Consider the following 21962-nt stretch of genomic DNA (forward strand, 5'->3'; position numbering starts at 1 on the left):
CAACTGAGAGACTGGAATGAGTAATGTGTATACATTTAGCTTCACTTCAACCAAAAAGGCAGGTCTAGCCACAAGGTTAAAAAGCACCTGCAGAGAACAAATTTACAATGTATACATAATAAAGCATCGAAATCATTAACATATATTAAAAACATGGACATGGAGTTCATTTTGTGCAGCGCACAGGTGGGATACTTACAGTTGACTGTGACTATGACCTTACGCTGGTCTGGAGGGGCCACACCATTGTTGGTGATACATTCGTAGTCCTGCGCCTGCTGCCTTGTGATCTCTGTGATCTCCAGGAACTCTCCCTCACGCAACGTCCCATCTATTAGGTAGAAGTCAAAGGTCACTAAAAATCATATGCAAGTTGATGCAGGCAACAGATTTAAGCTTTTTTAGCTGAGGTACGGCTTATTGTGGCTAATGTCATTTAAGAGGCCAAGATGCACATATTAGATGACAACATATAATGCATTATTCAAGAACATCTTCAAGAAGTTGGGCTGACCTTGGTTACTACTTAAGTTGTGGTTAACACATTCGCCCTACATGTGAAAGACTCACAGTTTGAGACCAAGATGAGACACAAAAACAGCCTCAGGGGGTCAAAACCAAGCACTCGGCCCAAGCTTGGATAAATGGGAGGTCTGTATCAGGAAGGGCACCTGGTGTGAGATCTGACCCCATGGCAAATAAAGGAACAGCTGAATGTCCATTCTTTTATTATCAATACTCAAATGGCAACTTCCTCATGGATTTATTGTTTATCGCAATTTAGAAATCTTAATTTGGATTATAGAAAAACCTTAAATACAGTGGATGATGATACTTATTATGAGCATTAAGGTGTGTATAATTATGAAAAAAAATATTATAATTCAATTTTTATCTCCTGGTTCAAATGCTCATTTCTTCAGTTGATGTTTTTGCACATGCAAAGTAAGTAAACACAATGTGACAGCAGTGACTCTTTTACTACTTTCATAGTGTCAGGGGAAATTGTAAGCTTTGCTTTCTAAGCGTTGGACACACTGGGGGGGGTGACTGCTCATTCACCACATTACGCGGCGAGCAAGAATATTTGGCGGTTATTTGATGTTGACAAACTCCCAGGTGAACAAAAAAACAAATTAGTCAGTCTCACACTTTCAGTCTTTTTCCTTGGGCGACAAAACAGCCACAGAATCTCTTCAGAGAGGAGAGTCGAGGGGACAGGCTACAAGTTATTGCTCCTTCATGTGAGGGAATGGATGCTGTGGGTGTTATTGGTTCGACAGTGGAAAAGAGAGCGAGGGAGAAAGAGTGCAAGGAGAAGAAGAATGATAGCGAGTGTGCACCCCCTCCTCCTGTAAGCACAGCAGCCAGCTGTCTCGCAGCCTCCGAAACCATTAGGCCTTTTTTTTTTTTTTGCCTTTACCCCATTAAAGAAGTCAGACTGTGGAACACGACATAATATATAATCTCACCACTAACAAGGAAATCCAGCTCTTAAATTGCTGCACACTTTCCCCTTTCAAAGCCCCCACCCAGTTCCCAAAACACACAAACCAAGCCACTGTCAATCAGCAGACCTTTACTTCCCTTAACAAACACACAAACAGCTCCTGAGTACGTTTGAGAGGAACACCAACGCAAACACGCACACATAAAAAAGACGCTAAACGCCACGATTATTCCTGTCAGAGATTAGCGTGGCGGTTCTAATTGAAGATTATACTGGAGGATTATTAGTGCGGCTACTGAGCTGGAGACGATTATTTGCAGCTGCTGCAGCAGAGGCTGAGCAGCGAGCGACAACCGCCGTGATGGCTGCTTGTGCCACCCGGGTGAGCCGTGGTTGATGGGGTGGGGTGGGTGAGATGTTATTCACTCATTCGATTAGTCTAATAAATATTGCTCTCTTGTGACATCTCTGTCAAGCAGGCAGAGCACCCAGCTTTGCAAGGAGGAGGGAGCCGTGGCAGCGTAGAGGGAAGGAGGAGAAGAGATAGAATCAGACAACTAACACTGGAGAAATTACACACGAGGCTGTTACAGGTGACGAAAGAAATCAAAAGGACAAAGCAAAGAATAAAAAAACCCTGAGAGCAATCGAGTTATAAATTGAGAATTACAGACACAGAGTGTGGTAATTTGACAGCGATACCGTGTAAGAGACTGAAAGAGATACAGAGATGTACAGATAAAGAAAAAAGGAGAGAAATGGCAACATAACGAGAGAAACAGTGACAGATGTCAGGTTGGTTATTTAATATTAGGTTTTTTTCATGGACTTTTCATCCATAGCATCTATGTATGATGTAATATCGCAAAGCAGTCCTTGCACTCTCCCTTTATTCCCCTCCCTCTCCATCCCCTGAGATCTCTGGACCTGCATTGCACACCTCTCTCCACTTTGGTGGGAGATCATATCTGAGCGGAGCGGGCCCTTGGCACTCCCACAATGGTCTGTAAAATACAGCTCCATGAACCACTTATGGCTTTTGAAGGAGCCTGACTCCTGACCACCAGAGATAGTTGGATTGCACCTTGGAAGAGACAGGGTTTGTGAATAAGAGGGGGGAAAAGGATCAAGAGTTCTGGCCCGCAACAGTGAAACCGTGCTCTATTTCCCCGGCAGCACTTTGAGCTTGACTAGACTACCAGGGCACTTGATTTCTCGGCTCCTCTTATCCATTTCCATTACAAAAACTACAGTCAAGGCAGAGTGGTCTGATGTGAGGTTAAAACAGAGATTGGTGGGCAGTCTATCAAATGATAAAACCAGTCATTCTGGTAGCATACAGCAGCTGTAATGTGTGTCAATTGATCTAAATGATACAGTAGAATTTCAAGGCCAGTGCACCCCAGTGCTTTACACGTATATGACTAAAATTCCCCAAGAACACTTCAAATTGTTTTTCCCATGTTTTTTCCTGCACTTCGGATCTGCGAAATGTTGCTTGATCAGTACTGGACTTTCAAGCTCCTTTTTGATCGTGGGATGTAAAAACGAAGGACAACCTATTAACATTTGCTACATTTCACAGTTCCCAGGTCTTTTGGGGGACTCATTAAATATTTGGCAGCAATTTTTAAAAGTTTTACTGTGTTTAGAATGAACAAATGTGCTCATGGCTGGGAAAGTATTATGATTTGAGGAAATAGATTAACAGATTGTTAAATCAAGATATAACGCAGTCCAAGTCTTGCACGTTAACACAAATCCATAAACATTTGTTTATGAAAGCACAGTGTTCGACATATATGCTTAGTGGAAACACTTCGCAGTTGAAAAAAATAAAGGTGTTTCTGGGAACACTGTTTGACCACCTGTTGACTGGAAGCCATCAGACGTCTTTCCTCCTTTCCAGTTATCTAATTTCCCCACCCACCTGCACACATGCTCCTTATTCCCAAATTACATGTGCATGATAAATTGTACTCAGTATTCAGTGTTCTTGCCAACATACACAGGTCATCTGACAGTCATCTATCATCTAGTCATCTATCCTTTATTGTGCCCATATACTGTTTACGCCTGTCGCCCATTTGGATTTGTTTCCCTCTGCTTACCGCCTTCCTGTTGCCAGCCTTCAAACTGAATTGGAGCCAAACAAACCATATTTTAATTATGATAGCACTGCTGTTGAGTTTAGCATCCCAGCCCATAGAACACCTACCAGAAATATCAAAGCCCAATCTACCGCCATCAACTGTAACTAACCTATTTATATATTCTATAAGCATACGCAACCATTATACTTATCATCCTGTCCGAGAGTTTTAGTTGGCACCAAAAGAATATCACCTTCCTTCCACAGCCATAAGCATCTATTCTAAGACTGTGTTACTGCGGGGTTTAATGGATGGTACGTCAAATGATAAGCCTGGGCTGTGCTGGTGTATTTAACTGGATAAGACAAAATGCCTGTATGCCTCTGTGTGGGTCAACTGATGGATGCCAGAGAGAGTGAATGGGTGCAAAAGATTGTATCTGTGCTACTGGTGAAGATGAAGGAGACGGCGACTGCAAATAACAGCGCCGAGCGGTATTACTATCTGTATGTGAATAAGGAGTCTGGTAGCTGCAGACAGGACGCAAAGGGGTCAAAGACATATCCCCCTCATCCCCCTCAACTTTCGGGTGGTTCTCCTCCTCCTATTCTACCACGTCTTGGTGTACTGCATACGCATTTTCTGCTCAACTTTCAACTCCTCTTCTCACCGCCCCTCCCTGCAGCTTCTCTATGCAGTCTCTGAGTAATGGGGACAGATGGCCGGCAGCTTCTTGCTGTTTCTTTGGGCTCGACCCCCCCTCCTTTCTCTACCACCCCTGGTCCTCTGCAACTGATGGCTTGGTTGCAGAGACTCCTACGGAATAGCAATGTGGGCCCTATCTCTTTCTCTGCAAGCAGAGGGGTTATAGGGGGGTGGGGAAGCAGTTTGAGTTGGTGGGGTGGTTAGAGAGGGAGGATTATTGCTGAGAGAGGAGAAATGCTGTAGACTTTCAAGAGAGGACAACTGCACAGAGTTTGTGATGTGAGGTTGTGTGCGTGTTTGCTGCAGGTGTGCATTCATGCATGCTTTCCTTTTCTCCTCTATATTTTGTGTGTCTGTGGGTGTGTGTGATCACTCCTGGGTTTGTCCCTCCCTGAGGTACTGTAGTGTACTGTGTAGGTTCATAAGCACTAACTGTACAGCGAAGGACATACTGTTCACAGCATGATAACCCAGTCACAAACAGAAAGAGAGAAGGAACAGGCCTCTGAGTAAGCCCAAAGCTGTCTGTAAGTGCAGCACTACAGTAGGTTGTGCATTTATCGGCATTATAATTACATCGTGTTCAGTAGTTGTTCACACTGACCTATTTATTACTGCTGCTTGCTACTGCATTTGATCTGTGTTGCTACAGCTGTACTCAGGCTACAAGTTAGCCAATTCTGTTGTGTGAAAAAAAAGTCTGCAAAAAAGTGCTGAAACCAACAATAAAAAATCAAGAACTGTAAAATAATGATCCTTATTGCTTCGTAGCTTCCTATTATACTTATCTGTCAGTTGCAAAGGATATTATGAAACTGTCTAGCACACATGCTGATATTATAAACAAGAAAGTTCAATTCTGATAATTCACCCATTGTCACAGAGCTCTTAAGCTTCCAGTTTATCCCACAAAACAGAAACAGCAAGAAAATAAATTAACATCCCAACCTTTTCTCTGAAAACAAACAGCTGAAACTCTGAGTCATAGCACAGTGGTATATTCAGTACATAGCAATTTTCTTTATGTGTCAAACAGATGAGACAGAAACTACAAATTGCAATATGGCAAAAAAGTAAAAGACCAAAAAATGAACTCTTCAATCTCTAGAGACCACGTATAGGTTATTTGCTTGACTTTGGACATTGGCGATGACGAAGACGGGAGCTCACATGGAATAATGCTGCGCTGATTACATTAAATGGACTGACTGACTTCATCTATCAAGATGCGCTTCCTGACCACCCTGAACGAGCTTCAATTCCTCACACCAGAAGAGGTTTAAAATAGCTGATTTGGTGCCAAAAGTGGCTGTTGGCATCACGATGCTGGTTGACAAGGTGGATGAAGACAGATGCTGATGATTACAGGCGGCGCGGTGGGGATAATTACGTATAATGTGTGGTTATTTGGGACAAAACATTGGGACATGGGGAAATGCGGGAGTATGAATTTAAGATGGGGACAAACTAAACAGCTGGGTTTAAGAATGATGACACAGAAGCCAGGGATAAAGACGTGAACATGAGCTGAATGCTGATAAGCTTATAGGCTGGGAGAAAAAAAAAAGGCTTTAACAGGCGAATGAGTGTCAGGGATGAATGTAAAGGCAGGGAGATAAAGGTGAAGCTGTGAACATTAGATCTCTGTATGTTAAGGCAAGCAAGCACGAAGGGGTAGCTTACATTTCTGTTCTTTCCAGGTGACAGTGGGCTCAGGCCGGCCGACTGCCAGACAATAGAGGTTTACATTCTCTCCCTCGTTCACTGACACATTTTTTGAGATGTTGACGATTCTGGCTGGCACTGAAAAACAGGATCGCACCATTAAAATATGACCTCGAAATACATTATTGATAAGGTACAGCTTTACATCCTATTAAGGTGTTTAACATATGATGCAAATCTCTGCAGCTTAGACAGACACACAATCTGCTGATTAATGATCTATGCTTGAGTGTTTACTGAACTGTGCAACAATATTCTTCCTTCATTCCATTGCAGCAATCCTAAATTCCTGCAAATGGATATTACCATTTTCCTCTCTTGACACTGACTCTAGTTTTGTCTTGAAAAAGAAAGGGCACTTGCAAAAGTGGTATTGGAGGAATTTTTTTACTTATACTGTTTCAGTGAGTATGACCACCCCTGAAAACCATTTTGGCCCCAACTCAAAGTGTTGGGGATGTAGTTAGTTTGATAACGAGGTGGCCCTTGAATTTAAATAGCCCATTATCATTGTTTTTAATGAGCCTGGCTCTGAGATTGCTTTTTTGTGAGACATCTACCGAAGATACTTTTCTCTATCTTGCTGGAGCTGAATACTTGCAGCAATAAAGTACAGATTGGAGTGGTGGTAAAGCTGCTCCTGCTCGATACACTGACTTGAGGGTGTAATTATTTTGTGTGTTATCAAGCAAGGGTGGGAAATGTGGGCGACTTGGAATTGAGCATTTAATTGGGTATATATGGTCATCTGTGCCAAGCTTTGGACCCTGCAGACAAGAGTGTTACTTGGCTGCAGTGTGATGAGAAATCTCCAGCAAAGCAGATGACATTGTCTCTGCCACCTGTGAGCTTTGAGCCAGACCTCGTGTTTTTATCCCTGTAATTTTTTACCTAATATATCCTATTAAAAGTTTTTGGTCTCAATCTGCCGGTGATGTATGCCTACATTTTGCACTCCGTAGCTCCAAAATATGCATACAATCTGACACATGCAGGGGGAAAAGGTCTTAGATCCATCCTCCAGGCAGTCCTGCATCGATACATCATGTCACTAAGGATCAGTCACACACTCACTCACTTAGCTGCTGACTTGATGACTGAGCTCCAGTCGAGGTCCAGTACTGTCAGTTATTTAGTCAGGCACTTGGACAGCCTCCTGTGTACCTCATCTACTCAACATACAGGCTCATCCATCTGATCTGCCTAACTTTCTGTTTATAAAGACAAGTAATCTTAACAGCCCATATGAAAATAACAAATGGGCTCATCTGTCACTGCACTAGTCTTCCGTCACTGTAGCCACACACACATACACAGGCCAGCTGAGCTTTGAAGACACGAGTAATTTCACATTCATATAAATATAAATACCTTAAACACCAAGACATGATAAACATTAATGACTAAGTTGTCTATCATAGATTTTAGGTATACATTCAATCATGATTTTACAGAAAACTAATGCTGACACACACTGCCATAGAAACCATCTTAATTGCTTCCATGGAAATCAGACTTCAATCACACCCTCTTGACAGCACTATGTTTGGATGAATAGCAAAAAGCCTAATTAAACTTTTTAATCAGATCCAGGGCAGTTTACAGTACCATGGGTGTAATATATACTTTTTGGCGGCATCACTGGCAATCAAATCTGCACTCTGGACATATTAGAGAAATTATCCAAGAGTACCGGATGCAATAAACAGCCACTTATAATAGATTCCTGTTCTGACTGAACCCAGCTGCTGACCTTGAACAATGAGGTAGACATGAACGATGCGCGGCTTGTTATTGGCCTGGAAGGTGCAGGTGTAGGGCCCCTCGTCGGTTACTTGCACCTTGTCAATATGAATGGAGAAGTCGCTGTTGTTGCTATTGACCAGCGTCACACGCCTATCCAGAGACCACTTATCTGTCCCCGTGAAAAGGATATTAGAGCGGTTCAGCCAGGCCTTGTGGGTCACCTCCTCGTCAATACGGCATCTGCGGGGAAAACAGGAAGTAATTAACAAGTGTAATATAAACAGTATATCTTCTTCTTCTCTCGGCTGCTCTCTTTAGGGGTCACCACAGCAAATCTTCTCCATCTCACCCTACCCCTAGCATCCTCTTCCGTCACACCAGCAGTCCTCACGTCCTCCTTCAAAACATCCACGAACTTTCTCTGTGGTCGTGCTCTTTTTTTTCCTGTCTGGCAGCTCCATATTCAGGATTGTTTGTCCTGTCCACTATCTCTCCCCTGCACATGTCCAAACCATCTCAGCCTTGCTTCTGTGATGCTTTGTTTCCAAACTGCTCAACCTAAGCTGTCCTTTTGATGTACCCATTTCTAACCCCGTCCATCCTGATCACGCTTAACAAAAAATTTTAAACATCTTCAGCTCTGCCACCTCCAGCTTGGCCTCCTGTCTTTTTGTAAGTGGCACCGTCTCCAAACCATACATCATAGCAGGTCTGACTACCAGCTTGTAAACCTCACCTTTTGCTTTTGCTGCTATCCTTCTGTCACAAATCACCAAGACATTTGTCTCCACCCACTCCACCTTGCCTGCACTCTCTTCTTCACCTCTCTTGTCCACTGTCACTTGCCTTGGATGGCTGATCCCAGATATTTAAACCTGCTGAAATATTTCATTGGTGTAGGTGAAAGCTGGTAAATTTACGAATAACACACACACACTCATATATCTATCTATATCTATCTATATAAAACACATGCTCATTTCAAGCTCCACATGTTTAATCCTGGACTATAACAGATCCTTACTTATCTGCTCTGGCTGCTGCCCTTCACTTCATCCTTGTAAACAGAGTTGTTTTAGCTCATGTTCTCCTCCCTTCAGACCCATTTCTTCGGACTGTCTGCCCCTTGCAAACGGTTCAAATAGGAGATGGGTGGGACTTATGTGCTCAAAGAGTTATGCCCCTGATGACCATATTAGGCATATCCTCTCTTTTAGTACAGTGTTAAGCATCGACGAGCCACCAGAGCAGCCTGCACATTACAGCTGAATGTGTGCTTCAGTCTTTGAGTTTTAGTAAAAGAAACAACAGTCTCCTAAAATAGTACCTCTTCTGGTGTTTTCATAATGATAGTGAGCGTTGATTGTTCAATTAGGTGGAAAGACTGTGACTGCCAAGGCTATAGCCTATGAGTCACCTCGTTATCATACTCATCAATCCATTCAGTAACCGTAGGCTATGTAACTGTATTTGTTATGTCTCTCCATTCAATACGACAGGCTTCTTTTACTTGTACTTTTATTGGATTTGTCTGTAAACTCTTTGACATTTAATGGTATAATAAATAAAACAGCTTGTTAGCAACACATTACTACAAAAAGCGGTTGTAAATTATTAGTTACAGTTTAGTTACATTGTTTTTCTCTGGAAGAAAACTTTAAATACAGTCTAAAACACACACTCTTCTTGTGTGTCTTGATGTAAGCCTGTTGGCATGTTTGAGTAAAAGTGGCGGAAAGTCTGAGGCATGGTGCAGAAGAGGTGTAAGGTGCCAAAGGTGAGACTTTAATTCCTGGCTTGGCCACTAGATGTCCTTACCCAGCTTCAACTGTTGTCTTTATGTTTAACTGACTTGATCTGGGTAAATTTTAACTAAAGTAAATCTTAGATCACTTGCCAGGCCAGCAATAGTAGCACCATAATAGAAAACCCCCCATAAAACAGGTAAACCTGAAAACTATTAACAAATGCCCTAGAAGACATGTGCGAATGTTCGTGTTCCTAGCAGGTAGAGGAATAAAGGAAGAGAAATAATTAAGATTAGATTATGCTTAGTTTTCTGTTTGTGCATTGTGTGCTTGAATTGAGAAAGAATACATCATAAAAATTCATTATCTGTGTACAAACGCTCTATTAATCTATTTTTAAAATTAATCACTTCTGCACTGATGATGTTGCTAGAGGACTGCAAGCCCAGAGGAAATGAGCACCATAATAGCATCAAATGCGCCTCATCTTAATGGCCCGCATCAAAGCCAACAAAACAGCATTGTCTCAAGCATAACACAAGTATTTGTGCCACTTGGGCACAAGTGATTTTACATTAAAATGTAGTTTATTTATAAAGCTCTTTAGTCTTTTGTATGACAGATATTTGCTGACCGGCATAGACTAAACATGCCTTCACAGCCAGACTGTCGAAGCTTTTAAACCCTCTAATTAACATTGGGACCATTCGGTTACTTTGAAACCTTGGTTCTCTGATTGAGAGGCTATTTCTCCACTTCCTTACATATTCCATATGTACAGTGAATTATCTCGCCCCCCAGGCCATGGCTAGTTGATACTTCTTTAAGACACTCCGGCTAGGCTGGCCACGACCCACAGCTTACGTATAAAACAGCTCTGCAGACATGAAACCAGTAAAGGTATAATCGGAATGTGTCTCCAAGCAGCCTGAGGCTGGACAGTCTCTCATTCAGAGAACCAACATTACAAAATAACCAAACGTTCTTTATCATGTGAAAACTATCTCTCAACTTCGTTATTCCCCATGTACGGGGTAACTCTCTAAGATACCCTGTGAAGTGACAGTGCAACCCACACCCAATCACCGGGTGTTGCATGTTATCTGTTAGAATAAGCCAAAGGTCTTGAGCCACCCCTCATTTGTTTATAGTTTTTAAGACAATGGGAAATGTGAAAATATAAATGGAAATACAGTATGCTGTATAATGAACTTCTAATGAGCTTGAAAGCCAATATTTGGTATGACCACCTTTATCCTTTAACACATCCTGAAGTCTCTTAGGCAAGCTTTCAAGTAAGTTCTTTAACTAGTCTTCAGGAATAGTTCATTAGGCTTCTTGAAGGACTTTCCAAAACTCTTCTTTGGCTGTTGGCTGTCTTTTGTTCCGCACTGTGTCAAGATGATCCCATACTGCTTGAAATGAAATATAATGTTAAGGTCCGGGCTCTTGGGAGTCCAATCCATGAATGATAGTGTTCCATTGTGTGTGTGTTTTTTTTTTATCCAGGTATTCACTCCACTGGCTGTGTGATCATGATTATTATCATCCTCAAAAATGGAGGTGCTCCCAATTAAACACCTTCCAATGGTATTGCATGGTTGATCAAAATCTGATGGCATTTTTCCGAGTTTATAATTCCATCAATTTTGACATGATACCCAACACCACTGACTGAAATGTAGCCACACACTATGACTGAGCATCCACTGTGTTTTACAGATAGCTTTCAACATTCATCGCTGTATCTCTCTCTTGACCTCCTCTGTACATATTAACAGTAACTTGAACCCAAAAATTTCCAATCTGGATTTATCACTGCGTCAAACCTGTTGCCACTTATTTCCAGTCCAGTTCTTGAGTAATTTGGCACACCTCAGATGTTTCTCTCCCAGCCTTTTCCACTTGTTTCCATTCCTTATGAATGGCTTTTTGGCAGCCACCTTTCCACCGAGACCATTTTTGATGAGGCTTCAGTGAACAGTAGATGGATCAACCACTTGCCAAATGCATCTCTCAGGTCCTGTGTCAGGTCTTTGCTGAATTTGTTCTAATTTCTTAAGGACATGACTTTCAGATACTGGTTATCTGCTGCACATAGTATTTTAGGCCTGCTACTTTTGTCCTCTACTTCCTTAATTTTTTAAAGACACACTGCACACTAGGCTGAGATATGTCATATTGTTTGGCTAATAGCTCTGTGAGAATCACTTTGTTGGTGCAAAAAAACTATTTTACGCCTGTCAAACTCTGCTTTCTGTGGCATTTTTCATAGTTTCAACTAAGAAATGAGAACAAATTATGTGTTTTTGCAACAGGCTGCTAGTAACAAAGTGCCTCAAAATTGGTTCTCTGTTGTCCTGTAAAGACACAATACTAGTTTATCCCTTGAGGTAGGTTCTTCTTCTACAGATAACTGATTCATAGGTCATTAACTGACTTAACAAATAAATATACGATAAATATATAAATACATTAAAAACAAACAAACAAAAAAACCTTTCTTTGAAAATGTTCAAGTACAAGGACTGTAAAAAAGTAGCCAGTGTCTAAAGAAAAACTTTCAATTCAATTTTCAAAACAATCCTATACACATTACTACATTTATTAATAGAACCATTAAAGTTAAATTTCCTGAAAAGAATGGAGTTTCCAGCGTTTTTAATTTAAATTTTTTAGAGAGACATTTTCATGTTAATGAAAATTGACAGAATGTACTTGGCTTCAGAATAATAGCTTTGATCTTTGTAGAAGTCCAGTCTTCTTTTAAAAGAAAAGGGAACTTGAGAATTTGCTCAGAGCTGTTGGAGATATGTAGGTTTAAAGGTGATGGAAGTAATGTTGACTTGAATTTTTTTTTTTTTTTTTTTGGGGGGGGGGGGGGGGGGGGGGCGCTATTTTTCTAGCACTGCTGAGTGTACTGCCAAGCCAGGTCACATCTATGCAAGGAGAAAAAAAAACAAGTTGGCTGGTTTTTTTTTTGCTTGGTTGGGAGCAGGGAAAAGCTGTGATTTCTGATTCATCACTCACAGCTAGGTAGTTGTGGTTGGATGCAGAGACGGTCCACCAACCGAGCAGGACTGGACTTCATTACTGTTACATCTAAGTTAAAAGAAAATATGACTGCAGAAGGCCTGGGTGACTCCAGTGACATTTGACAGATATTAGTCAGTTAGCTACAATAAACAGAGATGGAAGATATGGCACAGGATAGGATGCCTAATTGAAGTTATGTGACAGAGGATTGGCAATTATACCAGTGTGACAGGTGGTGGGAAGGCAAACATGTTTTTCATGTAATCAGTCGGTGCACGTGTAGGATCAAGAGTTACCTCAAAGTAACGCTTTCGCCTTCCAGCACTGTAATGTTGTCCGGCAGGTGCCCGAATTCTGCTCCGTGCACGCTGGACCCTGCCAAGAAAAATGAGAGAAGAGTGCAATCAGCATCCAATAAAAACACCAGACACTCCGCTAGTGTTCATCTATCTCAGGTAAGATACTTAAAGATCGACCACCTCACAAAATCATTCAGGCCAGAGATGTGTCCTGCATCCTGCTCGCTCTGAAGGGAAAGTAATAAATATACTAAACAAAAGAGTCACAATGTCTGCACTGACCCCCATACTTGAATAATGATTTGGTTTTACCCTGCATTCTGGTGGGCTGCTCGTTCATTGAACAGCACTGATAATGAGCAAAGGGAAGAGGATTCACGCGGAGCTGCCGGAGCGTGAAATGAAGGGACAGCAACGGTAACAGAAGGGATGCTCATCCTGCCTACCAATACACACACACACACGCACACACACACCCACACAGAAAACAGGCACATGCTTGCAATAGCACAAACATATATTACAAACTGACACAAGAACGGACACAAATCCTGAGAGCACCTGAGTGCTTACCTGAGTGTCTGACACACTCAGGTACGAAGAAAAAAAAAGTAAACAGTTTGAAGTCATTTCGTAAACTTTTTTGGACCGCACTCAAAGACCTTATATGCTGGCAGTGATATTGCCTACTGTGGCAAGCCGCTCCCCAGTAAGACGCCTGGCTCTGTCCATCTAAACTCTGCCAAAACACAGCATGACACTAGATATCGCGGCTTGTGTCCTCCCTCCATCTCTGACAATCTTTTCTTCCCACTGCCTGAAAGATGACCTCAATATAGGCTTTTGCTGCTGTCTAGCCTTGAGGTTTAATAAATGGTGACTTTATGAAATGAACCTGCTGCACTGAGTTGCTAAGAAGAACCTCACGGTTTGTTAAGCAGCCACACAAATTCCACGAAATGTTAAGCATGCCGTATAAGAATTTTCGAACAGATGAGACCCAAAATGAATGGCAGTGCACCACTAAATAAATGGGAAATGGGAGTTTTAAATTAAAGAAGGGTCTTTGTGAAATCATGTTTTGATTACAAAGAATAATGACAAAGGCTTCTGAATTATAACGCACATTTTGTACCGCTAATCAAAAGGTTTTCAAACTGCAGCGCAGACAGTTGTGCTAACTGCACTACAGACTAATTTATCATCTCTTAAATAAAGACTAATTGTGCCTGTTCTCTTTGGACTTTTTGTAAATATAAGTGTGGAATAACTTTTGTGGCTGCACAATGGCAAATCTAGGCTATAATCACGCATGTGTGTTCATTAAGTCATGCGTTGGTTACATGCATGTGAACCAGTGCATATGCGGCTCATTTTGCGTATAAGCAATCAGAGCAATCAGAGTTTAGGTTGCTCCTCGATGTGAATGTGTATATTTGTCTGCTGACACACCGACGGGAAACAAGAAAGGAGGATAAACTAATGACGTCTCAGAATAAAACTGGCCCTGAAAATCTCCCACTAAAAGCTGTAATCGCATTAATGGGCGCTGCTGCTACGCTATCTAGGCTGGCCAAGGATCCCAGAACTGGCTTCATCTCTCCCTTCCTCTCAGAACAGCTTAAAGGAGGGGCGTAGCGCATTAGCCATCATGTCTAGTGTTTAAAAGCTGTCTGTGGTTTTTACTCTGGAGTAATATTGCATACCGTTGCAGTGCTTATGCTTTCCATCTAAGACTTAGATGGTCCTCAGCTCAAGCCCTCAGCTGTTCCCTTTCAAGTGCTCTATACTCTCTACCCACTAGACTATATTTAGGTTAATTCAATTCTGTTGTGTGACATGATGTCATGAATACGCTACCCCACAGACACAATTACAGACGCACATGCAGAGAAAAGTCGCACTCTATCAAATAATGTAAGCACAGAGACACGCATGCAGCACACACGTGCGCTCACATCGATTGAATAAAAGATGTGTGCATACGCTGAATGCTCCACACAACATTGCGAAGGTTACAAACCAGCAGGGAGCTATTCCCATTTCCCTACTCAATTCCCATTTTCACAGCTCGATTGGCACCTTGCATTCTAAAACCTGTATCACCCTGCCTGCGCTCCTAAGCGCCGCAAAACATGATAACCAGGTCAACACATTCACCACACACTTCCTCTCCCACAGTGAATCACAGGACAAATCACAGACGAGCAAGTCTGTGGGTACACCCACACGCTCTTCTACGAACCAAACCCATCATGATAAAGGAGGCCACCGTGACAACAAAAATAGAAAAGATTCCCTTCGCATTCCCTGAGGAAAATACAAATGTGACTTCATGTAGGCACACGGGAGTCAAAAAAATGACACAGAGGAACACACTTACACAAACATTTAGCATAATATCTACCTGACTCAAGCACAAGCTCACCACTGTATAACCCTTTTTGACCCCTGTCACTTCGAATGCATCAATGCAACGGGACCAGCATTTGTATTTGAGAAAACACTTCTGTCCTGAGACAAAGGTGCCCTCGGAGCAGTGCGGGGACCATACACTTTCCTGAAAAGCATTCTGTAAAAGGCAGCCATAATATTATGAGCCTGACAGGTGGACGACTCCGCGATGATAAAAATACAGACGGCAAAGCATACAAACCAAGTCCACAGGGATGGGCTACATGCCCAAAATTATCTATCTATCTATCTATCTATCTATCTATCTATCTATCTATCTATCTATCTATACATACATACATATATGTGTGTGTGTATGTGTGTAATAGGGCTGCCACGATTAGTCGACTAGTCACTATTATGTCATCGTTGATGACTAATTTAATAGCTGACACGTCGTTTGAAGCTTTGTAAGATCCCGAAGGACACAGGAATAAGCAGTAGGATTTAAGAGTGTAATAACGAACTGAAACAGAAGATGGCAGCAATGCATCTACAAGGATGCCCGCTGCCGTTAAATGCCAAAAAAGAAGAAGGAGCTCGGTATCGTAGCTGTGTCCAAATTCAGGGGCTGCATCCTTCGCATTTATAGGCTGATTACGTGACAGTGACGCGAGGAAGGCTGTCCAAATTCGAAGACTCCAACAAATGTGTCCTCCTTTTCCGCAGATTTGAAGGATGGGTCGGGCGTATCCTTCGTGGCCCAACCTATCCCAGGATTCATAGCGCGGCCCAGCCAATTCCAATTTCCAACAATGGCGACAGCTACTTAGTTTTAATATTACTCTTATTGCTCTGTCTGGGTCACAAAATAAACTTTTAAGATATTTTCAGGCGAGAATGTAGCTGTGTAAACTTCAAATATCTGCTCAGTTTATCAGGACATCACAAAAGTGCACCGACGTTTTTGGAGACGAGCTGACCGGAAGGTTAAGGCTCACTAGAGCCGGTGAGAACACCGGACTCCTAGCAGATCATTTTCAGAACCCCCGCGGTCCTTTGCTATTCAGGTTAAACATGATATATAGGTCACTTCGATAACTTAAAAATGTTATTGTTTGGCTTTTTTCAGATTAAAGTTATAGTTTTCACATGTGCACATGGATGCGTGATCTGATCAGTTGACTTATCGCAAAAATAATCGGTGACACTGTCGACTATCAAAATAATTGTTTCTGGCAGCCCTAATTTGTAAATAGAAATATATGTGCTTTGGGTTCACTGTACTCCTTTTTTGAAATGACTGTCCAAGTCATCCAGTCATGAACACAAACATGAATTACCTGATCTGAATTTGTGTCCTACACGCAGCAGTACATGTGTCTAAACTACCTGATAAAACAATGTTTTCTGATGGAAATTAGTCAGTACCTGCTTCTGACGAAGGAACAAAAAGAGTGGCTCCGCAGTGTGAACTGGGAGTGTTGAGTGTAAAACAAAATGTAAACATCATCTCACTGAATGACAGCATGTGTCTCCCACCATGGTGTTTACTCCTTTCAGGCTATTAATTCAAATGTTGTTGGTCAAACACAACAGACGCGGCCAAACAAAACAATAATGAGGCCTGTGTGGAAACACTATTGTGCTGTTTCATGGCCAAAACAGAATCTTCAGATGTCACTTTTCTCTGTTGCATTCAGCTTTATTGATCCCTAACTCAAATCCTCCATTTTCTCTTCTCCCTCCTGGGGCCCTCAGCATATAGGATGATAAACTGCACCCACCTGGATGATTCAGAAATCTTGACACCCAGCTAAGGAATGTGCTTGCCAACGGGGAATCTTGAACGACCAGCTACCTAGCTTACCTAACATACACACACAAATATTTTATCTTCACTTTGTTTTACTACACTGAAACAAGGATGGGGAAAAACATTGATGAGAATGAATAATAAAGAACAGAGCCAGCCCTGGTGTTGGTGTGGCCACCGGCATATTGAATTTCCCTGCTCGCTGCTGTCAACGCCAGATACAGTCTTGTCATGCCTACTGGTATCTCTCGTCCTTGCTACGACCTGCTTAGCACACAAATGGAACCTCCTTCCTCCAGAATCATACATGCACAAGCATAGACACAAATGCATCCTTGAATCCTGTCCAGATGACCCCCTTAAGCCTTTTGTCTGCACATAGCATTGCGCCTCAAGTCTGGATTTGACATTTTAAGAGAATAAAATTGTACGGGGATGCCTAGGGGATTACACAATACTACTGCATTGCTACTCAATTCTGTTTTTATACACCCTGCAGAAGCAGAAACCTCTTTTGCTCATCTGTGGATAACACTTTATCTGTTGCTGCCCATAATGTAGACTTGGTCATAATTCCCTCCACTTGTGGTCCAGTGTTTTTGTCTCTGTGCTCCCCTACATTGTGTCTTTTTGTCTGTAAAAGCATTGCAAGGCTGCTTGCTCAGTACCCACGAGACATCTATTATGTGATTTGTATTCTCTTGACTTTTACATGCGCCTGTTTGTAATTGCACTTGCTACTGGCAGACACTTATGAGTATAGCCCTATTGAGCTGTACAACTTTAGCCTGCAAAGTCCTTGAAAGGCTGTCTTTGTACTGTTCATCTATTTCGCATTGCCCTTGACGATCAAATAAACACAGAGAGGAGGGAAAGCTACTTCTGAAAGCATGATTGGCGTCAAGACGGATAACAGCAGAGGCTATAATGAAACCCATAACAATAATCCATTTTAAAGGGGGCTGCTGTGGTTTTGAAATTGAAAAGAGAAGGAGAGAGGTATAGCACAAGGTGGAAGGGGAAAGCTGAAGATTGATAACCGGGGCGAGGTGAAAGAAAGTTACTGAGAAAGAGAAAAAGCTGTAGTGGAATACACAATTACAGCATGTACTGACAGTAACTACACCAAGAGAAGCAGATATAGCAGTTTTGTAGCAGTAGTTTTGCGTGATAATACCAGTATTGGCCTTAGTAGCAACCATAAAAGCGGGAACAATAGGGAAATATTAATATGAAAGGGGAGAAAAGTGCAAGGACATAGACAAAAATGCTGGGGCAGAGAGCAAAGCAAAGGAAAAACACACCTGCATAATTAACACCGGCATGCTGCAGCCAATTAAATATTTACAGAGGCACTTCCCTTCGACACCTTGATGATGAAGAGAGGCAGCCCAAGGATTATCAGATGCAGGGAACTGCAGGCAAGAGACAAGGGGCTGGGGATGGGGGGATTAAACATTAACCAGCACCGATATCCCTTTCTCTACCTCGTCTGAGCCCATTAACTCTGGACGGCCCGAATCCAACCTCATGTCCACCTCTTTGGAGCTCCCCAACCACTAACCCCTTTCCTACCCACTTCCTCCTTGTCCTCTTCTCTTTCACTTCACTGCTCATTCAAACCGTCTACACCCTATCAATGAAATCCCCGACTCCCCTCCTGGCTGTTTCCAACCTCAGCACCACCTGTCAGGGACAGAGCAACAGGAGAGCAAAGAGAGAGTGATGGGCAAGCAGTGAGAAACCACCTGGATCCCTCACTCAAACAGCACAACAAGATGGATATGCAGGTCGCTTGCTTTTCACAATTGCTGGTGAAGCAAAATGGATGTCGGCGGGATTCCACTTGACAGGAAATCTAAGAAATGTCAGGGAAGTCACGGTGAATGAATTGTTTTGAATCTGTCTGGTAATATCATTTTTTCCCCTTTCAGACCAAATATGTTTTTTCCTGCTGAAGCAACGCAGTGGAATGACTAAAATGAGTGTTTACGTGACTGAAGCTTATTTTGGCATTAAGTGCTCTAGTAAGCTCATTCTCAGGCATTGAGAGGACAGGATGGACTTTTAGCTGCTCGTCACTCAAGGTCGTGTATTTTTCTGCTGTTGCAGGGACCAGATATATAAAAACACATATGCAATTGCTAACAGTGCTTGAACTCACAAGGATGAAAACCATCAACATGTACAGAAAAGCAGGTCATCACCCCCGGGTGTCTAGCTTGGCCTCACCAAAGATGTGACATCTGCCCCTTTTTATTGTACACATGCTGCATCCACAATTCCGCCTCTGATCGCTCATTCCCACCCAGCGTCTCCCTTCCCTCAGCTCCCTCCCACCTACTAATCCCTCTTCACACATCAATCAATAGAGCACTGCAGAGTGCACAGAGCCATACAGTACTCAATGCACCAGTTGTACAACTTCAATGGGCAGCCACAGATCTTTACCATTGAATCAAGCGTGGCTGGGGAGAAAAGCCGAGCGTGCTAAAACCAGGGACGAGCCCCACACCGCTTTCTTTTACCCCCTATTTTCCTTGGACTGGCGCCTAAACCCCTTAGCACTCTTGAGATCAATATAGCAGTTAAACTGTTACTTCCTTTTTCAGCGAGCGCACACAGGCGCGTGCCGGCCTGCCTTCCTGCCTGCTGTACACAAGGCCCTGTAGACCCCCCTAAATACACCCAGTGCACTGGTAATTTGACAGATTTGTGGTTAAGTGCTGTCACAGCTTTAAAAGAGAAGCTTAAAATACTGATTCACTGCAACTAGCTCGCCATCCGACTTCCTCTGACAATAACATACTTTATTGGCAACAAAAGGAATATCATACCTACAGCAAGACAACCTAACAGCAGCATGATGCCTTCTATGGCGCCAAGTAAATCAAAGCTGCAGATGTGCACCTTGGTGTTAGATTCAGTTTATTTTGTGTGTATGTTTTCTATTTTACCGTGGGTCTTCTAAGAGAGATACTCTGTAGATACACTTGATATCATTAACTTAAGTGTTTCAAAGGTGTCTCCAGAATATTTCACTTTTCAAGTTGTTGCTGCATCTCTCTCTCTTCAATCTGGGGATTTTTGCGCTTCAACATTGATCATTGAAATGAAACCAAAGACCAACCCACTCGTACACTCATGTCTCCAACCTGGATGAGTGTACCAAAGTAACAAAAATCGAGAGATGCACAACAAGCCAAAACGACATCAAAGCACAGCGTGTGCCAGCGGTTGTGATGTTTCTTTTGGCGCTTGCTGCAGTTTACATAAGCAACAGTGGCCATTATTAGGTGTGAATGTCTGTCTCTTTGTGTTTACGCTATGATTAACTGGTAACCATATGACAGCTTGGATAACCTCCAGACCCTAATATGGATAAGAAACTGGACTGCTGGATATTACAAATCCCTGACACTTCACAAAGTGAACTCTGATCCTATTAGCACCGATCGTTATAAATTTTCTTTTGACATTTCTTAGCTTGTTTCCATTGAGCTCTACTACATCTGAATCTACTACAAACACAGTGTCCAAAGTGTAGTTCTTGTGAGGCTCTTGTAAGCCATCACAGTCCAAGTAAAGTAGAATTCGGTGTTTCCATCACGCCACAGGGTGTGGGAATCGACACCCTACTAAACAAAAAATAGAGGGAAAGCTTTTTGCATGTGGATCATGCTTGCCTTTTGACATGTGGTTAACAAAGTGACCAAACAGTTCTGCAAATAAAAATAATAATGCCAATGCAAATATCTAAGCGGCCTGACTTGCATTGCTGCAACTCATTGTATTTAGACAATTAGATGTGGTCAAGACAACCTGCTGAAGTTGGGGTAGGGCAGAAAGGGGACTGAAGCAACTGGTTCCAGTAGGTGTGGAATTTTTGAAACTACTCACCATCTCTAGGATTTACAGAAAAAGAACAGAAAAAAACAAACAGAAAAAGCACCCAATAAGTGGCAGTTCTTTGAGCAAAAATGCCTTGTTAATGCCAGAAGTCAGGGAAGAATGGCCAGACTGCTTTGAGGTGACAGGAAGGCAACAATAACTTAAATAACCACTTTTTACAACCAAGCTATGCAGTAGAACACAAAATATGTTAAACCCTGAAGCAGAGGTCCGTACTCCTGTCATCTAAGAACACAAAACTGTGGCTACAATTTGAATTTCCAAAATAGACAACTGGAAAAATGTTGCCTGGTAGAGTCAGAATTTAGCACAATCAATAAGAAAACCTAGATCCATCCTGCCTTCTATCACTGGTTCAGACTAGTGATGGTGGTGTAATGGTGTAGGGGACATTTCTTAGAAGACTCTGGACCACTTAGTACAAGCTGAGTATCCTGTAAATATCACAGCCTGCTGACCACGTCCATTCCTCTATGACCATAGTGTACCCATCTTCCAATGGCCGCTTCCAGCAGGTTAATGCCCCATGTCAAAAGCTCAAATCATCTCAAACTGGCTTCTTGAACATGGGAGTAAGTTCACTGGAGGCCTCAAATGACCTTCACAGTTACCAGATCTGAATCTAACAGGGCACCACTGGGATGTGGTGGAACAGGAGATTCACACCATTGGTTAGTCAGCAGCTGACAAATCTGCAGCAACTGTTTGATGCTATCATGTCAATATGGACCAAAATCTCTGAGTAACGTTTCCTTATTGAATTTGTGTCTGAACTGAAGTGGTTCTGAAAGGAAAAGATGGTCCAATCAAGTACTAGCAAGCTATAACTAAATTAGTGGCTGATGAGTGCATATAGTAGAATATATTCATGCTTGTTGGACTGAACACATGTACACCTTTAAAGGAAATGTAGCCCAAAGTAAACATATGGACACAATAGGCTATGAAAAGAGACATGCATCTGACTATACACTTTACAGGCTCTCCAACTGCAAAAATGATTACTGTTATTAGACTGTGAAACATTTTCCAAATAGT

General features: G+C 42.2%; 1 protein-coding gene across 1 annotated transcript in view; it reads right to left on the reverse strand.

Moving 5' to 3' along the window:
- Nucleotides 1-21962, reverse strand: part of iglon5 (IgLON family member 5) — a 110972-nt gene that overhangs the window by 11934 nt on the left and 77076 nt on the right. Inside the window, exons 2-5 of the mRNA XM_006791718.2 lie at nucleotides 12800-12878; nucleotides 7727-7959; nucleotides 5932-6051; nucleotides 200-331 (exon numbers count right to left, since the gene is read on the reverse strand). Of these exons, the coding sequence (XP_006791781.1) occupies nucleotides 200-331; nucleotides 5932-6051; nucleotides 7727-7959; nucleotides 12800-12878 (564 nt within the window). The remainder of the gene's footprint in view (nucleotides 1-199; nucleotides 332-5931; nucleotides 6052-7726; nucleotides 7960-12799; nucleotides 12879-21962) is intronic.

The sequence above is a fragment of the Neolamprologus brichardi genome, chromosome 11 (assembly GCF_056152115.1).
Source record: "Neolamprologus brichardi isolate AB-2024 chromosome 11, ASM5615211v1, whole genome shotgun sequence".
NCBI classification, from domain to species: domain Eukaryota; kingdom Metazoa; phylum Chordata; class Actinopteri; order Cichliformes; family Cichlidae; genus Neolamprologus; species Neolamprologus brichardi.